The sequence below is a fragment of the Nomascus leucogenys genome, chromosome 17 (assembly GCF_006542625.1).
Source record: "Nomascus leucogenys isolate Asia chromosome 17, Asia_NLE_v1, whole genome shotgun sequence".
Lineage (NCBI taxonomy): Eukaryota > Metazoa > Chordata > Mammalia > Primates > Hylobatidae > Nomascus > Nomascus leucogenys.
In genome coordinates this window covers 71,964,004-71,984,732 of record NC_044397.1, presented here as the reverse complement: position 1 = coordinate 71,984,732, position 20,729 = coordinate 71,964,004, and the positions used below count along the sequence as shown (strand labels likewise).

Here is a 20,729-nt window from a genome sequence, read left to right as displayed (position 1 = left end):
AAGTTTTTATATTTTTAGTAGAGATGGTGTATCACTGTGTTAGCCAGGATGGTCTCAATCTCCTGACCTCATGATCCACCTGCCTCAGCATCCCAAAGTGCTGGGATTACAGGCGTGAGCCACTGTGCCCGGCCCTATGTTTAATTTTTTGTGGGACCTACCCACTGTGTTCCATAGTAGCTACACCATTTTATATTCCCACCAACAGTGTACAGAGATTCCAATTTCTCCATGTCCTTGCCAACACTTGTTATTTTGTGTTTTTTTCTTCTTGCAATCATCATTCTTAGATTGAATATATTTTTGTTTTTTTTGGTAATGGATGTGAGGTGATACTGTTTTGATTTGCATGTCCCTGATGATTAGTGATTTTGAGCATCTTTTCATATGCTTCTTGGCCATTTATATATCTTTTGTTGTTGTTTGAGACAGAGCCTCACTCTGTAACCCAGGCTGGAGTACAGTGGCATGACCTTGGCTCACTGCAACCTCTGCCTCCTAGGTTCAAGCAATTCTTTTGCCTCAGCCTCCTGAGTAGCTGGGATTACAGGTGCCCACCACCATGCCTGGCTAATTGTTGTATTTTAGTAGAGATGAGGTTTCGTGATGTTGGCCAGGCTGGTCTTGAACTCCTGACCCCAAGTGATCCTCCTGCCTCTGCCTCCCAAGATGCTGGGATTACAAGTATGAGCCACCGTGCCCAGTTCATTTGTGTATCTTCTTTGGAGAAGTGTCTATTCAGGTTCTTTTGCCCATTTTTTAATGGGATGGCTTGTTTTTGTTGTTGTTGTTGAATTGTAGGAGTTCTTTATGTATCCTGGATTTTAATTCCTTATCATATATATGACTTGCACATATTTTTTCAAGTTCTGTAGGAAACTGCATTCTTATTTAACCATCACAACACCACTCTTACCTTTATTTTGTAAATGAGAAAGCTGAAGTACAGAGATGTTCAGTAACTTTTAGTAATCTTCCACTGGTTGCATGGTTAATATGTGGTGGAGCAGGAATTCAAACTCACACAGGTTGCCTCCAGAGGCTGTACTTTCCCACCACATTATTTACAGCCAATTTCTTGGCCAACTTTGTATAAAAACAAGTGACCTTGGTTTCTATGATTAGTTCATGTGGAAGGCTTACTTTAAGAGGCAGGTTGGTCTACATTTAAAAAAAGTAGAGCTGGTCCTCATTATTGGCAGACTCTGTATCATTCGTGAATTTACCTACTTGCTAAAATTTATTTGTAAATCCCAAATCAGTGCTCGCAATGCTTTTGTGGTCATTTGTGGTCAAGTGCAAAGGAGTAAAAATTGAGTCACCTGATGCACATGTTCCCAGCTGATCGTTAAACAACTGCTTTCTTGTTTCAGTTCTCATACTGTAAACAAGTGTTTGACGTACGATTTTTCAACTTTAGGATGTTGTGAGAGTGATACACATTCAATAGAAACCATACTTCAAATTTTGAATTTTGATCTTTTTCCTGGTATATTAAATGCGTTTTTGACTTAAAATATTTTCAATTTATGATGGATCTATTGAGATGTAATACGATCATAAATTGAAAAGCATCTGTACATGCAATTAGATAAGGTTAGTTCAGACTGAGTTCTAGTGCTGGTGGCCATGATTCTCATAGTAATGAATCAGCAATACATATTAAATAAGGTATCTTTGAATAGAAACACACAAAAAACTACATTGTGTATTGATTGGTTGAAGAAAATGTTGTTACTAGACGCTTGCAGGAGTCTATTTAACTTTGTGTTTCTCCTAGGAGCAATGGCTCAGTATTTGCTAATTCATTGTTTACAGCGTCCTTATAAAACATAACTTTTGTGAATAAGGAGAATTGACTGCATTTCCTAACTACCATTTAAATCAGTGTAGCATGAAGGGAAGCCTCATTTATGTTAAATAAATGAACTGTTGTCAAGTCCCAGGGCATGTGATGCTGTGTTGTAATTCAAAAGGTCCAAGTGCTTTCACATCTGCCATATCAGCAACTCAGTGGTAGGTAGGGCTAGTATATGCTCATTCTAGATAAGAAATCAAAGTAAGGAGAGGTTGTGTGGGTTGCCCAAGGACACACAGATAGTTAGTGGTATAAATGGTCCTGCAGCCCAATTTTCCTGCTTCTTTTTTGGTGTGAATTTCCCTCTTCTATCTTGCCTTTCTATAACTAACATAGCAAGAGGAAGTGAATGCTTTTTGAGTACCTATAGCATACCAGTTCCAGGGCTAGTCACTGATGCATTTGATCTCATTTGTCTCAGCAACTCTTTGTAATAGGAGATGCAGTTGGCCCTCCGTGTCCCCGGGTTTCACATCCATGGATTCAACCAACTGCAGATTGAAACCTATGGATATGGAAGACTGACTGTACTAGGTGTACTAGGTCATTATATATAATAAGGGACTTGAGCATCTGGGGATTTTTCATCTGTGGGGTCTTGGAACCAATCTTCCACAGGTACAAGGGGCTAACTCTAGTGCAGTCTCGCCAATGACTAGACTGAAAGGAAGTTAGGTATTTCACTGAAGACTTACATGTTAAATAGTGCTGATGGAATTTGAATCTTGATCTTCCAAAGAATATGTTCTTTTGTTATTTTCTGCAGTTCTCTCCTAAATGTTTCAGAAGAGAGAATTAGCACAACATAAATGTATAATTTCTCAGCCCAGTTTACTAATGGTGTTGCAAAACATCTGATTAATGCTTCCAGCCATTTGGATTTGTGGTTTCATATATGTTTACAAAATATTAAAAAGTTAATATAGAAATGTTCTTCTCAGATCTGTCCAAGTTTAATTTGCTATGCCTTAAGACATAATTATTAATTCATAGTGTGAAGTGGATTATTATAAATGTTTTCTTTTTAGTGTGAAAGAAAATGTCTTTATTTAAAGCCCGTGATTGGTGGTCTACTATTCTGGGAGATAAAGAAGAATTTGATCAAGGCTGTTTGTGTCTGGCTAATGTTGACAATAGTGGAAATGGACAAGGTAAGCAACTTAAAACCATACATCTTGGATCAGAGTTTTAAAGAGATCAAATAAGGCTGGGCATGGTGGCTGACTGCTGTAATCCTAGCACTTTTGGGAGGCCAAGGTGGGCAGATCACGAGGTCAGGAGTTCGAGACCAGCCTGGCCAACATGGTAAAACCCTGTCTCTAATAAAAATGCAAAAATTAGCTGGGCTTGGTGGCGGGCATCTGTAATTCCAGCTACTTGGGAGGCTGAGGCAGGAGAATCACTTGAACCCAGAAAGCAGAGGTTGCGGTGAGCTGGGATAGTTCCCCTACACTCCAACCTGGGTGACAGGGCAAGACTCCATCTCAAAAAAAAAAAAAAAAAAAAAGTAAAATAAAAATGACTTGCTTTTCAAAATATGTACTTTTTAGAACTTAATTGAACTATCATAATTGTACCTAATTTTGAAGGTAGTTTTTTTTATAAGTAGTATTTAGGTATCAGACTGATAACTATAGTCTTTCTGTTTTGTTTATGTTCTGGTTTGTACTGATTCTGTCATATTATTTGCTGGAATTTAGTAAAAATTATATGACATCACTTCATTTGTATCACAATTTGGTCTTGTAGGGGAGAGTTAGTAAAATATTTTGAATTTTGAAAAATTTCCTTTTGTAGAAATTCTTTACAAGAAAAATAAATTTTTTATTGGACCTGGAAACCATTCATACCGTAATGAAATTACACTAGCTCTATTTGGTGGTAGAAAACAATTGTTAAATCATTGCTTTCATTATCATATTATAATACTAAAACCTACATTCTAGCTTATTCTTATGCATCTTCATGTTTTTTTAAGTGACCTTTAAAACAGTTTAATTCTGTGTTATTGTATCATTGCTATTTGAAATTTGTATTTGGTTTATAGTCATGGGCTTTTTTTTTTGGTAATCTAGATAGTCATTAGCCTCTTAAAAAGAAAACTTATTATAACTATTCTTTTGTTTACTGTGTATAAATATTATCCCCTTACATTTTTTAAAAATTGTTTTTCTTGCCTATAATTAAAACAGTGAGATCTGCAGGAAAATGTGAAAGGAGAAAATTGTATTGGTAAAGCAGAAGAGTGGGAGTACTAAACTGCACTGAGCACCTACTAAGTTGTTTTGAAGGAAAATTTGATCCCTGATTTTCCACTGATAGGGGATGGGAAGGCCTTCTATTCAGAGGGTATTGGGAGGTTCCTCAACCCTGCCTCTGCCCCCACTATTTGTTAAAGCATGTGATTCCCTAGTTATTTGGCCATGTAAGAGTCATTCCACAGAAATACCTGCCAGAGAGAACAATTTCAAACCCACTTCTCCCTAAACTATCTAAAGTTCAGCTTGGTTGGAAACTATACTTACTGATTATCTGAATAACATACTGTTCACTCATTCATTTCTATTAGAGCTCCTTACTGGGGTGCCACCAGCAGGCTACCAATATGCTGAGATACTGCCTCCCTCACAGTTTGTGGTGAGCTGTGAGCAGCTTCCTCTGTTTTCTGAAGCTTGCTATACAACAATCATTACATATGTGTGTTCCACATAGACAACACTGATCATTGTGTTCCAAAGCCTGGATACCTGTGTCATAATATCATGGGGTGATTATTATATATGAAGATTTTCTATCCCAGACACAAGAGATGCTATAAGATTGCATTCTCCAGGGGTAGGTGGGGTGGTGTGACTTAGGTTTCCTAATTTTTGATAAGCTCCAAAATTGAATGCTGGCATTCTCAAGTTTGAGAATTATTTTTGTTGATCTTATAGAATGGAAAGTTAACAAGAGCAGTTTTGGATATGCTCTGTTTAAGATAGAAATGTCTAGCATACAGAATAGAGGTAGAGATTTGGGGACGAACAATATGGTGTTTAAATTTGGAGTTCTGAGAACAGGTGAAAATGTACAGGGAGAGAAGTTGGAATAAGAGGGGAGGAGATATAGGACTGTAACCTGGAGAATATGAGGATCAACGGGGAAAGTGTGGAAAGAGTAATAGATTCTGAAAAGAGCAGGCAGAGAGGCAGGAAAACTAATTAGGCTGGTACCTGGGAAGCAAGGTTTAGTGATACGAGGACTGAAAAGTTTTTTTTTTTTAAATTTTTCTTCTTCTTCTTCTTCTTCTTCTTTTTTTTTTTTTTTTTTTATAAGACAGAGTCTCACTCTGTGGCCCAGGCTGGAGTGCAGTGGTGCAATCTTGGCTCCCTGCAACCTCCACCTCCCGGGTTCAAGCAATTCTCCTGCCTTAGCCTCCCAAGTAGCTGGGATTACAGGTGCCTGCCACCATGCCCAGCTAATTTTTGTATTTTTAATAGAGACAAGGTTTTGCCATGTTGGCCAGGCTGGTCTCAAACTCCTGACCTTGGGTGATCCACCTGCCTCGGCCTCCCAAAGTGCTGGGATTACAGGCATGAGCCACGGCACCTGGCCCTTTTTTTTTTTTTTTTTTTTTTTTTTTTTTAATGGAGGCAGGGTCTTGCTCTGCTGCCCAGGATGGAGTGCAGTGGCGTGATCATGGCTCACTGCAGCCTCAACCTCCCAGGTGTGCCCCACCATGCCTGGCTAATTTTTATTTTTATTTTTTTTGTAGAGACGGTGTCTCCTTGTGTTGCCCAGGCTGGTCTTGAACTTCCTGGGCTCAAGCGATCCTCCTGCCTTGGTCTCCCAAAGTGCCAGGATTATTGGTGTGAGCCACCGAGCCTGGCCTAAAAGTTTTCATGCTCTTTAGCAGCAAGTGGTTCATTAGTGTCCGTGACAAGAGTGGATGCGTGGGCACAATGGCAATGAGATCTAGATTTGCAATGTATGAATGGGGAGTGAGTGGGAGGTGGGGAGACTATTTATGGCTCTTTAAAGAAACTTAGTGAATCGAAGAAGGGAGGATGATGATTTGGAGGCCATGTAGGGTCAAGAGAAGTGGGAAAAATTCAATGTGTAGGGTAGAGGCTTTCATTGATGGAGCAGGGACCCAGAGAGGATAGTCAGAGATGAGATCAGGTGTGCAGATGGAAGGATTAACCTTGCACAGATGTGGAAACTTTTTTCCGCAGTGCCAGAGGAAAGAAGGTAAGAATGTATACAGATGTAGAGAAATTTGCAGGTCAAGTTGGGAAGTTGCAACAGTAATGTCAGTTGACCTCTACTTTTTTTTAGGTGATCAGACAGTGAGAGAAGATTTACAGGGATCCTGAAATTGCTTTAGAAGAAGCCGAGTAAAACACAGAAGGATTCCTTGTTAATCTTGATAGTACAATTGAAATTGAACACCCCATGCATTTAAAGTGGTACTTACTTTCCTAATTCTCTCAACTCAAGATTCAGACTCTTGAGAGAGATAGTGAGAATGAGGGAGAGAGAGAGGATCTGAATAATACAATTTAGATTACATGCCAACCTGTGGCCTGGAGGGAAAGTTTATTACTAGAATTGGAGTAGAAGGCAAGTAAGACTAATGGCTTTTCATTTAATGCCTACGTGTTCATTAATTCCTGGGGAATCCCATATTTAATTGTAGCTTGCAATCTGTGGCAGTCAGACTTATCTGAGATCTGGTTACTATAATAGTCCTGCAAAGTATTTTAATAATCATACATATACATTTTGTTTCAGTGGGTTAGCTTGTTACCATGTGGACTTGGCCATCCTGACCTCCTCTTATCCCTGAAGATAGGGCTATATTGACCTATCCATGAATCTTGGTTATTTAGTGAGTAAAAGTGGGGATTTAGGGCATGACAGGATACATGGGAAGCTCAGTGGGGAATGTTTTAGGAAGGTTTAAAGGTTTAAGTCTTCTCCAACCCTTCTGGACTCCATTGTAACAGTATAATTCCATTCTTCCTGATCAGTGCCTTTACTTTTACTTAAGAAGGCTGGAGAGATTTGTCAAGTCATTTGTTATTGTAATTTAAAACTTAAAGAATCAGTCTCTGAATTAGCTTCTCAGTGGTTAAGCCCCACTATCTGAGTAGTAAGTGGTGAGAAATGTTTCTGCAGAGTACCAAAGACCCTGAGTTTTATTCTTTACCCTTAGATGACAATTTTGATATTTAAACCTATCATTCTTTTATTTTAAATTATCCAATGCCCTTCGATAAAGCTATCTTACATGTGGTTTGGTGTTCCTCTTTGTTCAGCTGGCCTATGGCAGCAGCTGTCCAGTCTACTAGAGTTTCACCTGCAATGGACACAGGGTCCCAGATGACTAGAGATGATAACTTTATTAATTGTTCTGTTACAATGTACAGTGATACTTAACTCCACCTAGAACATGAGTGGGAGTGTCCTGTGAAAGGGCATGTATGCAAAGTGGCCCCCAAATACTGAAGGAGCCGAGAACCAAAGATTGAGACAGACAAATCCAGTTCGTCAGTATACAGTGATTTATTAGGTGAATTTATGGGCAGAAATGTCCTGGGCAGTTGCAAGACAGGTAGCTCTCCACACCACAACCCCCAGACCCAGGGCTTGTTTCTTGGGGGAAAAAAGTATATATGCTCTGGAAAGAATGTGTAGGTGGCTATGAGTGTCACAGCCTATGATATATGCAGCAACATCAAGTGCTGTTTTGGAGGAAAGGCAAAACTTACAATGAATAGGTGTTTCTGCATAAAGAGTAGTACATCAACTAGAGATCTTGGAGGAGATCTTGGACTTGAGTTTAGTCAGGAGTCACATGGCAGATTAGCATTTAAAATAAAGTTACTCTGTCCCCACAAGGAATCTTACTGTTTTGTACCCCATTTCAGGTCAAGAACCAGTTCCCATACTTTGGAGGCCAAGGCAGGTGGATTGCTTGAGTCCAGAAGTTTGAGACCAGCCCAGACAACACGGCGAAACCACATCCCTACAAAAAATACAAAAATTAGCTGGGCATGGAGGCACATGCCTGTATTCCCAGCTACTCAGGAGGCTGAGGTGGGAGGATCAGTTGAGCCTGGGAGGTTGAGGCTGCAACAAGCTGTGATTGCATCACTGTACTCAAGCCTGGGCAACAGAGTGAGACCCTGTCTCAAAGAAAAAAAAAAAAAAGAAAAAAGAAGAACCAATTCCAAATACGCTTGCATGTTTTCATGCCTGCAGTTTATTTTCTAGTGCTCATTTCTATATCAGTTATCTTTTTTTTTGGCCACAAGTGATAGGAAACTGATAAATTTAAGTACAGAAGGTATGGAAATGAATGTAAGATAGCTTTCCCAATGCAGGCAGAGTTGAACTGAACAAGCTTTTAGTGGGGACAGGAATGGGCATGGCTCTAGAGACCTTGTAAGCCTCCAGTATTTAAGTTCCCAGGATTATACCTCTCTCATAGGGTTATTATGAGGATTTTTTTTTTCTTGAGATGGAGTCTCGCTCTGTCACCCAGGCTGGAGTACAGTGGCACTGTCTCGGCTCAGTGCAGCCTCCACCTCCCGGATTCCAGTGATTCTCCTGCCTCAGCCTCCTGGGTAGCTGGGATTACAGGCATGAGCCACCACACCCAGCTATTTTTTTCTATTTTTGGTAGAGACAGGGTTTCAACATGTTGGCCAGGCTGGTCTCGAACTCCTGATCTCAGGTGATCTGCCTGCCTCGGCTTCCCAAAGTGCTAGGATTACAGGCATAGCCACTGCACCCAGCCTTTTTTTTTTTTTTTTTTTTTTTCAGTGACAAGGTCTTGTTTTTTCGCCCAGGCTAGAGTACAGTGGCACGATTAGAGCTCACTGCAGCCTTGAACTCCTTGGCTCAAGCAGTCCTTCCACCTCAGTCTCCCAAGTAGCTGGGACTACGGGGGCATACCACTGCACCCAGCTTTGCATGGCATTCCCTCCATGTCTCTGCTCTGTCCTCTTAAAGGACACTAATCGAGTTCGATCACACATCTAATTAACTGGACCTCATTTTAACTTGATTACATGTGCAAAGACTCTGTTTCCAAATCAGGTCACATTCAGAGGTACCTGGGGTTATGACTTTAACATATCTTTTTTTGGGGGGACACAATTTAACTTACAATACCCATTCTATCATTTCCCCCGCTTGTATTTAAGATGAAACATTGCTAATCAAGGCACTCTATCTAGTGACGACTCAGAATCCTTTTTAATACAGGGTTTTCGACAGCCACAAGCAGTTATAGAGTTGGCCTCTATGATCGAATCAGTTTACAACATTGTACTAGTCCTTTGATAAAGGGGCTTGCTTTGATTGAGTTAAATTATGACTTTGATACCAAATAAAGGTTTAGGAAAAAATGCAATATGTTAGTACATTTGACTGTAGGGATGTAAAGCTATTTATGAAAGCTGTGTGTTATTAAAATAAGTACACTTTAATTACACCTTCTTTGACAGAGTGGCCTTTGTATGTAAAGCAAGACTGAATTCTTTTAATTTTTAGATTTCTCCTTACACATTAGAAAGCTTATTTCCTAAGAGATTTGCTAATGTTTGTTTCTCCCTCTATTTTTTTTTAAATTCTCTACAGATAAAATAATTGTGGGTAGCTTTATGGGATACCTAAGGATCTTTAGCCCCCATCCTGCAAAAACAGGAGATGGAGCTCAAGCTGAAGATTTGCTTCTAGAAGTGGATCTACGAGATCCAGTACTTCAAGTGGAAGTAGGAAAGTTTGTTTCGTAAGTAAGCCCACTAATTCTGGTATTTTACTTGGAGTATGTCAATCCTTTACAGTGTCACTTTTGTGTATTCTTCAAGGAAGACTATCCATGAATTAAATATATTTTCTGGATATTGTCACCTAGGTGTTTCTCATGTATGGAATGCTTTTTATGTGGAAACTATACATTTGAGAGATAATAATTTAGGGCCTTTTAATAGTAATAGACTTAACATGCCTGACATTATCAGAAGCTTAAAGACAACGAGATAAGCTTTTGAAAATAACCAAATAAAGAAATAAATAAGAAGTATCTACATATTTAAAGTTATATAACTGTCCGTTTATAATTAGATGAAGTAGCAGATAACCATTACTTTTTGGTTCATAGCTTTGAGGTTTTAAAATGAATACTTATTTGGGGTAGAGAGGCCCTATCGTTTCTTGAAAGAAGTCAGTTCAACCCACAAAGTAAGTCTTTCCCCTACAAGAGCTTTGTTTCAACGTACTTTATTCTTAAATCTAATTTATTTTAGAAAACTGTTTATTAGTTTGAACTTTGGGTAATATGTCTGCTTTTTATTTACTGATGATATTGCTGATCCTCTTATTTTCCTACACAAACGTCTTAAAATTAAGCTTGTATTTCTTAATCATTTAGAAGTATGGTGAACTCTTATCAAGTAGCCAGAGTTGGTTTGCCTCCTCTTTTTGAGCTCCCTTTTGCCTTTTTAAATCTGGGCAGTGCCCTAAGCTCTGGATTTTGGCATTCTACATTTGTTTATCATAATTTATTGGCCCCAGGTGCCATTTAGTCAGGGCTGTAACTCCTGCTTGAAAACCAAACAACCACTCATGAGCATTCACCCTCTTCTAGTGATATGTTTTATTCTGTTGGGAAGCTGTAGCTTAGATGCTTTAGGCTGGGATGTGAGATGAGACTTTTATGCTTTGTGACAGGCTGGATTGGGGAGATTTTGTGACCGATGTGGTTGGTAAATATCTACTCCATCTAAAAGCAGATGATGATTAGGTGCCCATCATGTACCTAGGACATATTAGGTGTGATGGATTTACAAAGTAAGGAGACAAAAGCATCCTTCCTGCTAAAAAGTGTTTTTACTTTACCATTAAAAAAAGTGAAAGACAGCCAATAATCATTCTGTATAGTAGTCCTTAAGTATAGCCCTCATCTATGTGATCACAGTGGAAGGGGAGGAAGTTAACGTTAATAAGTAGATAGTATACTAGGCCTTTCTATGACATCATGCTCTTTTCCTGAGCATGGTGGAAAACTTGTTTTGAATGTCCAGGGTACATATACAAAATTTCCAGAGGTGATACTGATTATGTGATAGTCATGTATATTTGCATTTTCTACTAGTAGAGCAAATTATGAGTATATATTAATTGTAACAATGTTTTGCAGATGTTATCTAATAAGATTCTTATTTGCAAATAAGATACTAACACTCTGAAAGTTTAAATGATCATACATATAGTAAGGTGCAGAGTCAGAACCCCCATCTAGGTCTGCAGACTTCAATTATAGTCCTTGCAGTTTAGAACAGAGTCTGTATCAGGGGTTGTACACTGGAGGCCTGCTTGTACATGTGAGCCTCTTCAGTATTTTATTTTATTTTGAGGCAGAGTTTCACTCTCGTCGCCCAGACTGGAGTGCAATGGCACGATCTCAGCTTACTGCAACCTCCGCCTCCCAGGTTCAAGCAATTCTCCTGCCTCAGCCTCCCAAGTAGCTGGGACTACAGGCACGTGCCACCATGCCTGGCTAATTTTTGTATTTTTAGTAGAGACAGGGTTTCACCATGTTGGCCAGGCTGGTCTAGAACTTCTGATCTCAGGAGATCCGGCCCCCCCCCCCCGCCCCCACCTCAGCCTCCCAGTGCTGGGATTACAGGTGTGAGCCATTACACCTGGCCACCTGCTCAGTATTTTAAATTTAAAAGAGCTGTCAACATTTAAGAACCAAGAGATTTCACATAAAACCCAATGCTTTCTGGCTTTTCTTGAAAAATGTGGGGCTCTGGCCCCAAGCCCAGAACCAAGTAATAGCCACCTCTTTTAGTCTGATTCAGTCTCCAGTTAATCACAGCCATTTACACTCTTTACTCATTAACAACCCCTGGCTTGATCCTTGAAAACTGAATTTAGGATCTCTAGACTGTGCCATGCTATTGTTTCTGGAAACCACTTGAGATAGGCTGGGAATTGTAGTGGTGATATTGGTAGTTTATTTCTATTTGAGATTTAGTCCAAACAGAAATATTTTCAATACTTGTAATAAAATTTCAGATATGGAAGTGATATATGCTACTTGTAATAATGATTGGTGTTTTGTGATGTTTTAACCTTTACAAGATGCTTTCACATTATTTTATTTCCTTTCATTGAACCTCTTGTTTTTCATGAGAAATAGGCTCAGGGAGATTTAAGTGACTTGCCGAAAGTCACAGGTGAATTAGTCAGAAAGCCAGGACTAGAACGTGGATTTCTTTGTTGAAAGAAATAGCACTTAGGGAGGGACCTCAGATCTGACTTTTTCTTGGAAGCTTTGTTGGCTTCAATCTGAAGGCAGTGCCTTGAGGCAGAGTACTTGAGCCTCTGGGGTTGTCAGATTGACTGTTTATTGTTATATTTATTTTTCAGTTTAGAATGTTATCTAATGAATTGTTTTGTTTACTCACAATGGCTGTGGTTATGAGATCTTTTTGAAATTATTTTACAACTTTTTGGTTACATCTAGAACTAATATTGGAAAACTTTAAAAACTTTCTCTGTTTTTCAGAGGTACTGAAATGCTACATTTGGCTGTGTTACATTCTAGAAAACTTTGTATCTACTCTGTCTCAGGTAAGAAACATTTTTACCAATGTAGAATTTATATTACAAATTGGGCTTAATGTTATATGAGAATAGATATTCCCTAGTGCTGACTTGGTAGAGAACACAAAACATTTAGTTGAATGTTTTCTTGTCTTGGTTAACATTTTCCCATTTTTCATTTATTCTTTCAGATACTTAGGCTATTACATTTTCATGGTTTACTATTTCTGTGTATATGTATCTTTCTAGCAGAGGATTCCTCTTAATCACCAGCCTCTCCAGAACTGTTTCCAGGATTGCCTGTGACTAATAGAGGCCAATTCTGGGTACTTAGGACACTTGAGTCTTAAGAAATGTTCTACAATAACAAAATTGATTAGATGCTAAGTCATAGTGGTTTGAAGTACATTTTCTTTGGTGAACCTCAAGTATTTTCTCTTTACAGTTCCAATTTCTTGGTTTTTGGTTGTCTTCACTCAGTCAGGCTTCATCAGGTTTCATTCTCTAACATGGTTCTGTGGGTACAAGTATAGTATGCGGTTTGGTTTTTATTAAAATTATAGTATGTGGTTTGGTTTTTATTATATTTTATTTTGGCCTTTATTAAATGTAAGATATAACTTAAAAATTGTTATTTCAGTTATTAGATAAGTTTAGTTCAAGTTGAGAGTTATTTTAATGGATGTTAGTGTTGGGGGCATTTTTTTATGGGTATGAGAAAACTAAGTGTCTGTGAGGCTGTTCCTTATACCAGAGATCCTCTCCTTTGGAGCTTGCTGTAAATGTTACCCTCTAGGATTTGGATTTCTCAGACTTATTCTCTTCATTTGGGCTTTCTTTGTGTTTTGCTTTCAGTTTGAGTAATGATGCATATTTACTCACTGAGTTGGATATTCTTAGGCAGTCTCTTTTCAGGGTGAAGATCTTTTAGATTTCCAAGGCAGGCTTGGTAACCTGGCGTGGTATATGGTAGACATCCAGTAAATACTTGTTGAATGAATGAATGGACAAATTTCTGGGTAGTGCTGAGGCAATTGACAGTGGCTTTCTTTGTTACTCTTCACCATGTACTGTTTTCATCCCCTTCTCTGTTACCACTATCATTTTATTTCCCATTGTGTTTATGTCAGAGGCCTGATAAAGTGTGCTCTCATTGATTTTATGGTAAAGGACATGGTTTCATGTTGCTCCTCCTAGTGACAGGGCATTTATTTAGTATGCCAGAGTAAATGGAGAAGGTATTATCATACGATATAGGCTACTTTACTGCATGGATCTAGTTGTTCTTCTGTTTTTGACCGTAAGCCTGTTATTTTACTAAGTGGGTTACACAACCCATGGAGGAGAACTTGCCTGCAGTTATAGTTGCCCAGAATACTTCTTTGGGAATTAGTTCCTTCTGAAGGCTCCATGGGGGCTCTAAGCAGGGCAGAGAGGAGGGTACCTTAGAAGCTAGAAATTCGATTAGACACTAGGCCTTCCCTGGTCCTGCTTGAACTATGGGCCAAAAAGACAGATGCCTCTGGAGGGATAAAATGTGTACTTATCAAAAAAACGTACTCAAAGAAACTGGCATATTAGGTGACAATTTGTTTATGGCACATTTATATCCTTCAAGTAAGTGTTGAAAATGAAAGTTATTTGCTATGGGAATGGTGATTTTATAGCTCTTTTATTCTTTGTGTTCATTTAAAAGCTTTATATTCTCTGGGGACTAGGAGTTGTCCAAACTACATTCTCTTATGCCCCACCTCACTTCCCTTCTGTCTCTCATTTCTTCAGCCTCTTGTGATGTGAGCTGACAATTTGTATATTTTTCCTGGCTTGGCTTAAATTGAGAAGCATGGGAATGTTTTTGTTCTCTTGAATATGTTTCTTGAAGTTCCAGATTGAACTTTTACCTAGCTTTTACTGTAACAGGGGAAGCACAAACATTTTCTAATTTAAGTGAAACCACTAGTGTCAGCAGACAAACGTGTGAGCTGAACTTGACATCCTTTTCTTCAACTGCTCCCTTCTCAAATATTTTCAAACTAGAGGAGACCTTCTAAGGTCAGTCTCCTGGACATGCCTAACAACCTTTAATAGTCAGAGGCTATTTTGCTAAGTTCTTTTTGGTGGGTTATGTGTCATCAAATGTGTGCTTAATATAGAGAAAAAACAGGGTCTTGCTGACCTGAAGTTGGCCTATGTTATCATACTCTGGTAAAGAGAAAGCATCACATGGCATCTCAGATTTCTTTCTGATGGGCTTCAGTTTCCAAATAAATGGTTACAGATGTGTGAATGTAAGCCTTACTGATTATGTTGTTTTAAATATTATTTTACAAAAAATGTGTACTTCTCAAGAAGCATTTACCAAGCATCTGACATATTTATAGAATTTTAATGGTTTCCATGAGGAGGGCAAAAAAGATGTGGTTCTTTACTTTTGACAGTCTTACGTAATCTAACTTACTTCATCTGTAATGGCTTTGAGTTTAACATCCTTAGATTGCTCAGCAGTTACCTAAAATTGCACCGAAAACTGTTGTCAAAGTGACCTTTGATTTTCCAGAGAATTTTTTGGTTTAAATCAGATCTTGTTTAAGTAAGGCCTGTTGCATAAATGTTTGAATATTCATGTATTTTCTAATTGATGAAACTTTATAATGTATGTAGACTATAATCATGTATGCTATATTCAGTCCATATATCCCAGGGTAAAACCTATGTAAATAATTTTTTTTTTAAATTAATTTTTTTTGCACACAAAAACAATAAACATTTTCTAAAAATACATACAAACAAAAAGATGCGTATCAAACATATTAGGAAGGTTACACATGGGAAGTCGGGGAATAGAAATGGGGGGTGGGAGTTAAAATAAATGAGAGAGGGACTTTATATGGATCAGTGATAATAACTCAATCCTCTATTTGACAAAGAAGAGGGAGAAGGAAGAGGAAGAAAAAGAAAGTGGGATAAAGGATCAGAAAGGGAAGAAAATAGAAAAAATTAGAGTATGACTCCAGGGTAGACCTGTTTTGTTGTCACTGAGTTGGTTGGTTGGTTTGTCTGTTGTATTTTTCATGTTTCGCCAAGTTGGCCAGACTGGTCTCGAACTCCTAGCCCGAAGTGATCAACCCGCCTCGCCCCCCAGAGTGCCGGGACCACAGGCGTGAGCCACCACGTCCAGCCCCCACATTGCTTCTGGCCTCCGTGGTAGACCTCCCAGACGGAGCGGCCGGGCAGAGGCGCTCCTCACTTCTTCCCAGACACGGGGCGGCCGGGCAGAGGCGCTCCTCACTTCCCAGATGGGGCGGCCAGGCAGAGACGCTCCTCACTTCTTCCCAGACGATAGGTGGCCGGGCAGAGGCGCTCCTCACTTCCCAGATGATGGGTGGCCGGGCAGAGGCGCTCCTCACTTCCCAGACGATGGGTGGCCGGGCAGAGGCGCTCCTCACTTCCCAGATGGGGCGGCCGGGCCGAGGCGCTCCTCACTTCCCAGACGATGGGTGGCCGGGCAGAGGCGCTCCTCACTTCCCAGACGATGGGTGGCCGAGCAGAGGCTCTCCTCATTTCCCAGATGGGGCGGCCGGGCAGAGGCGCTCCTCACTTCTTCCCAGACGGGGCGGCCGGGCAGAGGCGCTCCTCACTTCCCAGACGATGGGTGGCCGGGCAGAGGCGCTCCTCACTTCCCAGACGATGGGTGGCCGGGCAGAGGCGCTCCTCACTTCCCAGACGGGGCGGCCAGGCAGAGGCGCTCCTCCCTTCTTCCCGGACAGGGCGGCCGGGCAGAGGCGCTCTTCACTTCCCTGATGGGGCGGCCGGGCAGAGGTGCTCCTCACTTCTTCCCAGATGGGGCGGCCAGGCAGAGGCGCTCCTCACTTCTTCCCAGATGGGGCGGCCGGGCAGAGGCGCTCCTGACTTCCCAGACGGGGCGGCCGGGCAGAGGCGCTCCTCACTTCTTCCCAGACGAGGCGGCCAGGCAGAGGGCTCCTCACTTCCCAGACGATGGATGGCCGGGCAGAAGCGCTCCTCACTTCCCAGACGATGGGTGGCCGGGCAGAGGCGCTCCTCACCTCCCAGACGATGGGTGGCCGGGCAGAGGCGCTCCTCACTTCCCAGACGGGGCGGCCGGGCAGAGGCGCTCCTCACTTCCCAGACGATGGGTGGCCAGGCAGAGGCGCCCCTCACCTCTTTCCAGACGGGGCGGCTGGGCAGAGGCGCTCCTCACTTCTTCCCGGACGGGGTGGCCGGGCAGAGGCGCTCCTCACTTCTTCCCGGACGTGGCGCCCGGGCAGAGGCGCTCCTCACTTCCCAGATGGGGCGGCCAGGCAGAGGCGCTCCTCACTTCTTCCCAGACGGGGCGGCCGGGCAGAGGCACTCCTCACTTCTTCCCAGACGGGGCGGCTGGGCAGAGGCGCTCCTCACTTCCCAGACGATGGGTGGCCGGGCAGAGGCGCTCCTCACTTCCCAGACGGGGCGGCCGGGCAGAGGCGCTCCTCACTTCCCAGACGATGTGTGGCCGGGCAGAGGCGCTCCTCGCTTCCCAGACGATGGGTGGCCAGGCAGAGGCGCTCCTCCCTTTCCAGACGATGGGTGGCCGGGCAGAGGCGCTCCTCCCTTCCCAGACGATGGGTGGCCGGGCAGAGGCGCTCCTCACTTCCCAGATGGGGCGGCCGGGCAGAGGCGCTCCTCCCTTCTTCCCGGACAGGGCGGCAGGGCAGAGGCGCTCCTCACTTCTTCCCGGACGGGGTGGCCGGGCAGAGGCGCTCTTCACTTCCCAGACGGGGTGGCCGGGCAGAGGCGCTCCTCACTTCCCAGACGGGTGGCCGGGCAGAGGCGCTCCTCACTTCTTCCCAGACGGGGCGGCCAGGCAGAGGCGCTCCTCACTTCCCAGACGATGGGTGGCCGGGCATAAGCGCTCCTCACTTCCCAGACGATGTGTGGCCGGGCAGAGGCGCTCCTCACTTCCCAGACGGGGCGGCCAGGCAGAGGCGCTCCTCCCTTCTTCCCGGACAGGGCGGCCGGGCAGAGGCGCTCTTCACTTCCCAGATGGGGCGGCTGGGCAGAGGCGCTCCTCACTTCTTCCCAGATGGGGAGGCCGGGCAGAGGCGCTCCTCACTTCTTCCCAGATGGGGCGGCCGGGCAGAGGCGCTCCTGACTTCCTAGACGGGGCGGCCGGGCAGAGGCGCTCCTCACTTCTTCCCAGACTAGGCGGCCAGGCAGAGGCGCTCCTCACTTCCCAGACGATGGATGGCCGGGCAGAAGCGCTCCTCACTTCCCAGACGATGGGTGGCCGGGCAGAGGCGCTCCTCACCTCCCAGACGATGGGTGGCCGGGCAGAGGCGCTCCTCACTTCCCAGACGGGGCGGCCAGGCAGAGGCGCTCCTCACTTCCCAGACGATGGGTGGCCGGGCAGAGGCGCCCCTCACCTCTTCCCAGACGGGGCGGCTGGGCAGAGGCGCTCCTCACTTCTTCCCGGACGGGGTGGCCGGGCAGAGGCGCTCCTCACTTCTTCCCGGACGTAGCGCCCGGGCAGAGGCGCTCCTCACTTCCCAGATGGGGCGGCCAGGCAGAGGCGCTCCTCACTTCTTCCCAGACGGGGCGGCCGGGCAGAGGCACTCCTCACTTCTTCCCAGACGGGGCGGCCGGGCAGAGGCGCTCCTCACTTCCCAGACGATGGGTGGCCGGGCAGAGGCGCTCCTCACTTCCCAGACGATGGGTGGCCGGGCAGAGGCGCTCCTCACTTCCCAGACGGGGCGGCCGGGCAGAGGCGCTCCTCCCTTCTTCCCGGACAGGGCGGCAGGGCAGAGGCGCTCCTCACTTCCCAGACGGGGTGGCCAGGCAGAGGCGCTCCTCACTTCCCAGACGGGTGGCCGGGCAGAGGCGCTCCTCACTTCTTCCCAGACGGGGCGGCCAGGCAGAGGCGCTCCTCACTTCCCAGACGATGGGTGGCCGGGCATAAGCGCTCCTCACTTCCCAGACGATGGGTGGCCGGGCAGAGGCGCTCCTCACTTCCCAGACGATGGGTGGCCGGGCAGAGGCGCTCCTCACTTCCCAGATGGGGAGGCCGGGCAGAGGGGCGGCCGGGCAGAGACGCTCCCCACCTCCCAGACGGGGTGGCGGCCGGGCAGGGGCTGCAATCCCAGCACCCTGGTAGGCCAAGGCAGGCGGCTGGGAGGCGGAGGCTGCCGCGAGCCCAGACCACGCCACCGCACTCCAGCCCGGGCAACACCGAGCACCGGGTGAGCGAGAGTCCGTCTGCAGTCCCAGTACCTCGGGAGGCTGAGGCGGGCAGAGCACTCGGCGTCAGGAGCTGGCGACCAGCGTGGCCAACATGGCGAACGCGCGCCTGCAGCCAAAGGAGAAAAAGCAGGCAGCGGTGGTGGGCGCCGGCAGTCCCAGGCAGTCCGCGGCGCGGGCAGCAGGGAGCCGAGTAGATTGCAGCCTGGGCCACAGAGGGGAAGAAAGAAAGAAAGAGAGAGAGAGAGAAAGAAAAGAAAGAAGGAAAGAAGGAAAGAAGGGTAAATAATTTTAATATTATGTCACTGATGCTTTTTTAGGGAGAAAATGGTCAGAAATAATAGATTCCCAAATACTTTTATTCCAAGGTAGTTATCTATGGAAAATTGTCTTTTTCTCCATAGTTGCATTATTAAATTTTAAAGTGCTATTACCTGACATTAAAGATGTATCAGTGCATTTGGAGTTTTTACACAAAGCCTAGTGTCGTTTCATGCCAAGTTTAAATATTGGCTGCTGACACCTATGTTCACTGACATGAGTTCCTAATGTTCCTGCTTGCATTTTGGCTAGCAGGCATGTATAGTTGCTTTTCTTATTCAGAGGGATCTGGTTGTAGATGTTGTTAAAAGAAAAACCTTAGTCAAATGAAATATAACAGAGTTTAATTGAGCAAAGAATGATTTGTGAATTGGGCAGCCTCTTGAGCCAGAGTAGGCTCAGAGAGACTCCAGCACAGCCACATGGTAGAAGACGATTTATAGACAGAAAAAGGAAAGTGACAGACAGAAAAAGGAAAGAGATGTACAGAAAATGGAATGAGGTACAGAAACGGCCAGGTTGGTTACAGCTTGATGTTTACCTTATTTGAACATGGTTTGAACAATTGGCCTCCTTTGAATGGCCAAAACTCAGTGATTGGCACAAGAGTAGGTTACAGTCCATTTATACCTCCATTTGGGTTATAGTTCACTATGTACAGAGAAACCTTTAGGCTGAACTTAAAAGATGTAAGGAGGCAGCTGTAGGCTAAACTTGATTTAACAATTTTCCTCTTTTGGTCGTCCTCTCAATTTTGAGAGATTGACCACAACTAGTCATTGATGTCACTATCACCATTGTAAATGTACTTATTTCATCTCAAAACCCATGAGAAATAGCAGAACAGTAGATTTTGTAAGGTAGGAACAAGGAATTCAGGTTATTTTTTGTAAAGGTTAGAGTAGAGGGTACTTCCTTATGCTGGAATGTCCTGTTTATAGGAGAAAAACAAAACCTGGTCTGTTCTAGGATCTTAGTTTGATTTTGTCACATTTAACATGAGTGACTTCATTTTGGCTTGGTCTTGTCTGTTGGGACCTAGGGCATGAGTTCAGTCCAAAACAATGGCCTTCCATAATTTTATTTTAAAACTTCTCCCTTTTAGTCAGGTTCTCACATACGTGAGAGTGTGACCAAAACTTAGGGCCTTAGTTCCACTCTCAGTTAACATCAATTTTGGGTTTCTGGTCTCAGGATGTCATTCATAGGTTACAGTGCCCTCATGGTCACACATCTTTTTAAGCTCTTGTCCTTCTAGTTGAAGAGAGATCATGTGGCACTCTAGAGATGGCTGCATGCAAACATCTAAAACTTTTGAGAGAATATAGCACACTAGGGAGATTACTATTTTGACTATCAGGAGGATAATACCAAGAGTTTGGAGCATGCTTCTTAGCCAGGGTCCCCATTAACCAAACCAACTAAAATTAAATAGATCAAAGAATGAGCTAGATAAAGAGTCTGTTTGTTTTAAATAAGCAGTCTCTTCGTTAGTCCCTTGTAACTGAATCTCTATAACGCCCAGCGTGATGCATTTCTCCATGGCCAACAAGAAGTGCCAGCAAGTGCACAGATACTGCTGTTTAGCCAGTAAGTAATCTAGAGCAGTTCTATTATTTAGCATAACTTTCATAAGAGAATATAAAGTCTGTTGTGTGACTGTAGCCTTTAGGGTAGAATCTGCTATAAAGCCTATCATGAGGGATACATT

General features: G+C 43.6%; 1 protein-coding gene across 2 annotated transcripts in view; it reads left to right on the top strand.

Annotated features, from left to right (window-relative positions):
- The window catches only part of BBS9 (Bardet-Biedl syndrome 9), a 478,120-nt gene that overhangs the window by 13,602 nt on the left and 443,789 nt on the right, over positions 1-20,729 (top strand). For both annotated transcript variants that reach the window (XM_003279188.3, XM_003279191.3), the window contains exons 2-4: positions 2,887-3,009; positions 9,491-9,641; positions 12,429-12,493. In XM_003279188.3, coding sequence (XP_003279236.1) covers positions 2,898-3,009; positions 9,491-9,641; positions 12,429-12,493 — 328 coding nt within the window. In that variant the 5' untranslated portion in view covers positions 2,887-2,897. The remainder of the gene's footprint in view (positions 1-2,886; positions 3,010-9,490; positions 9,642-12,428; positions 12,494-20,729) is intronic.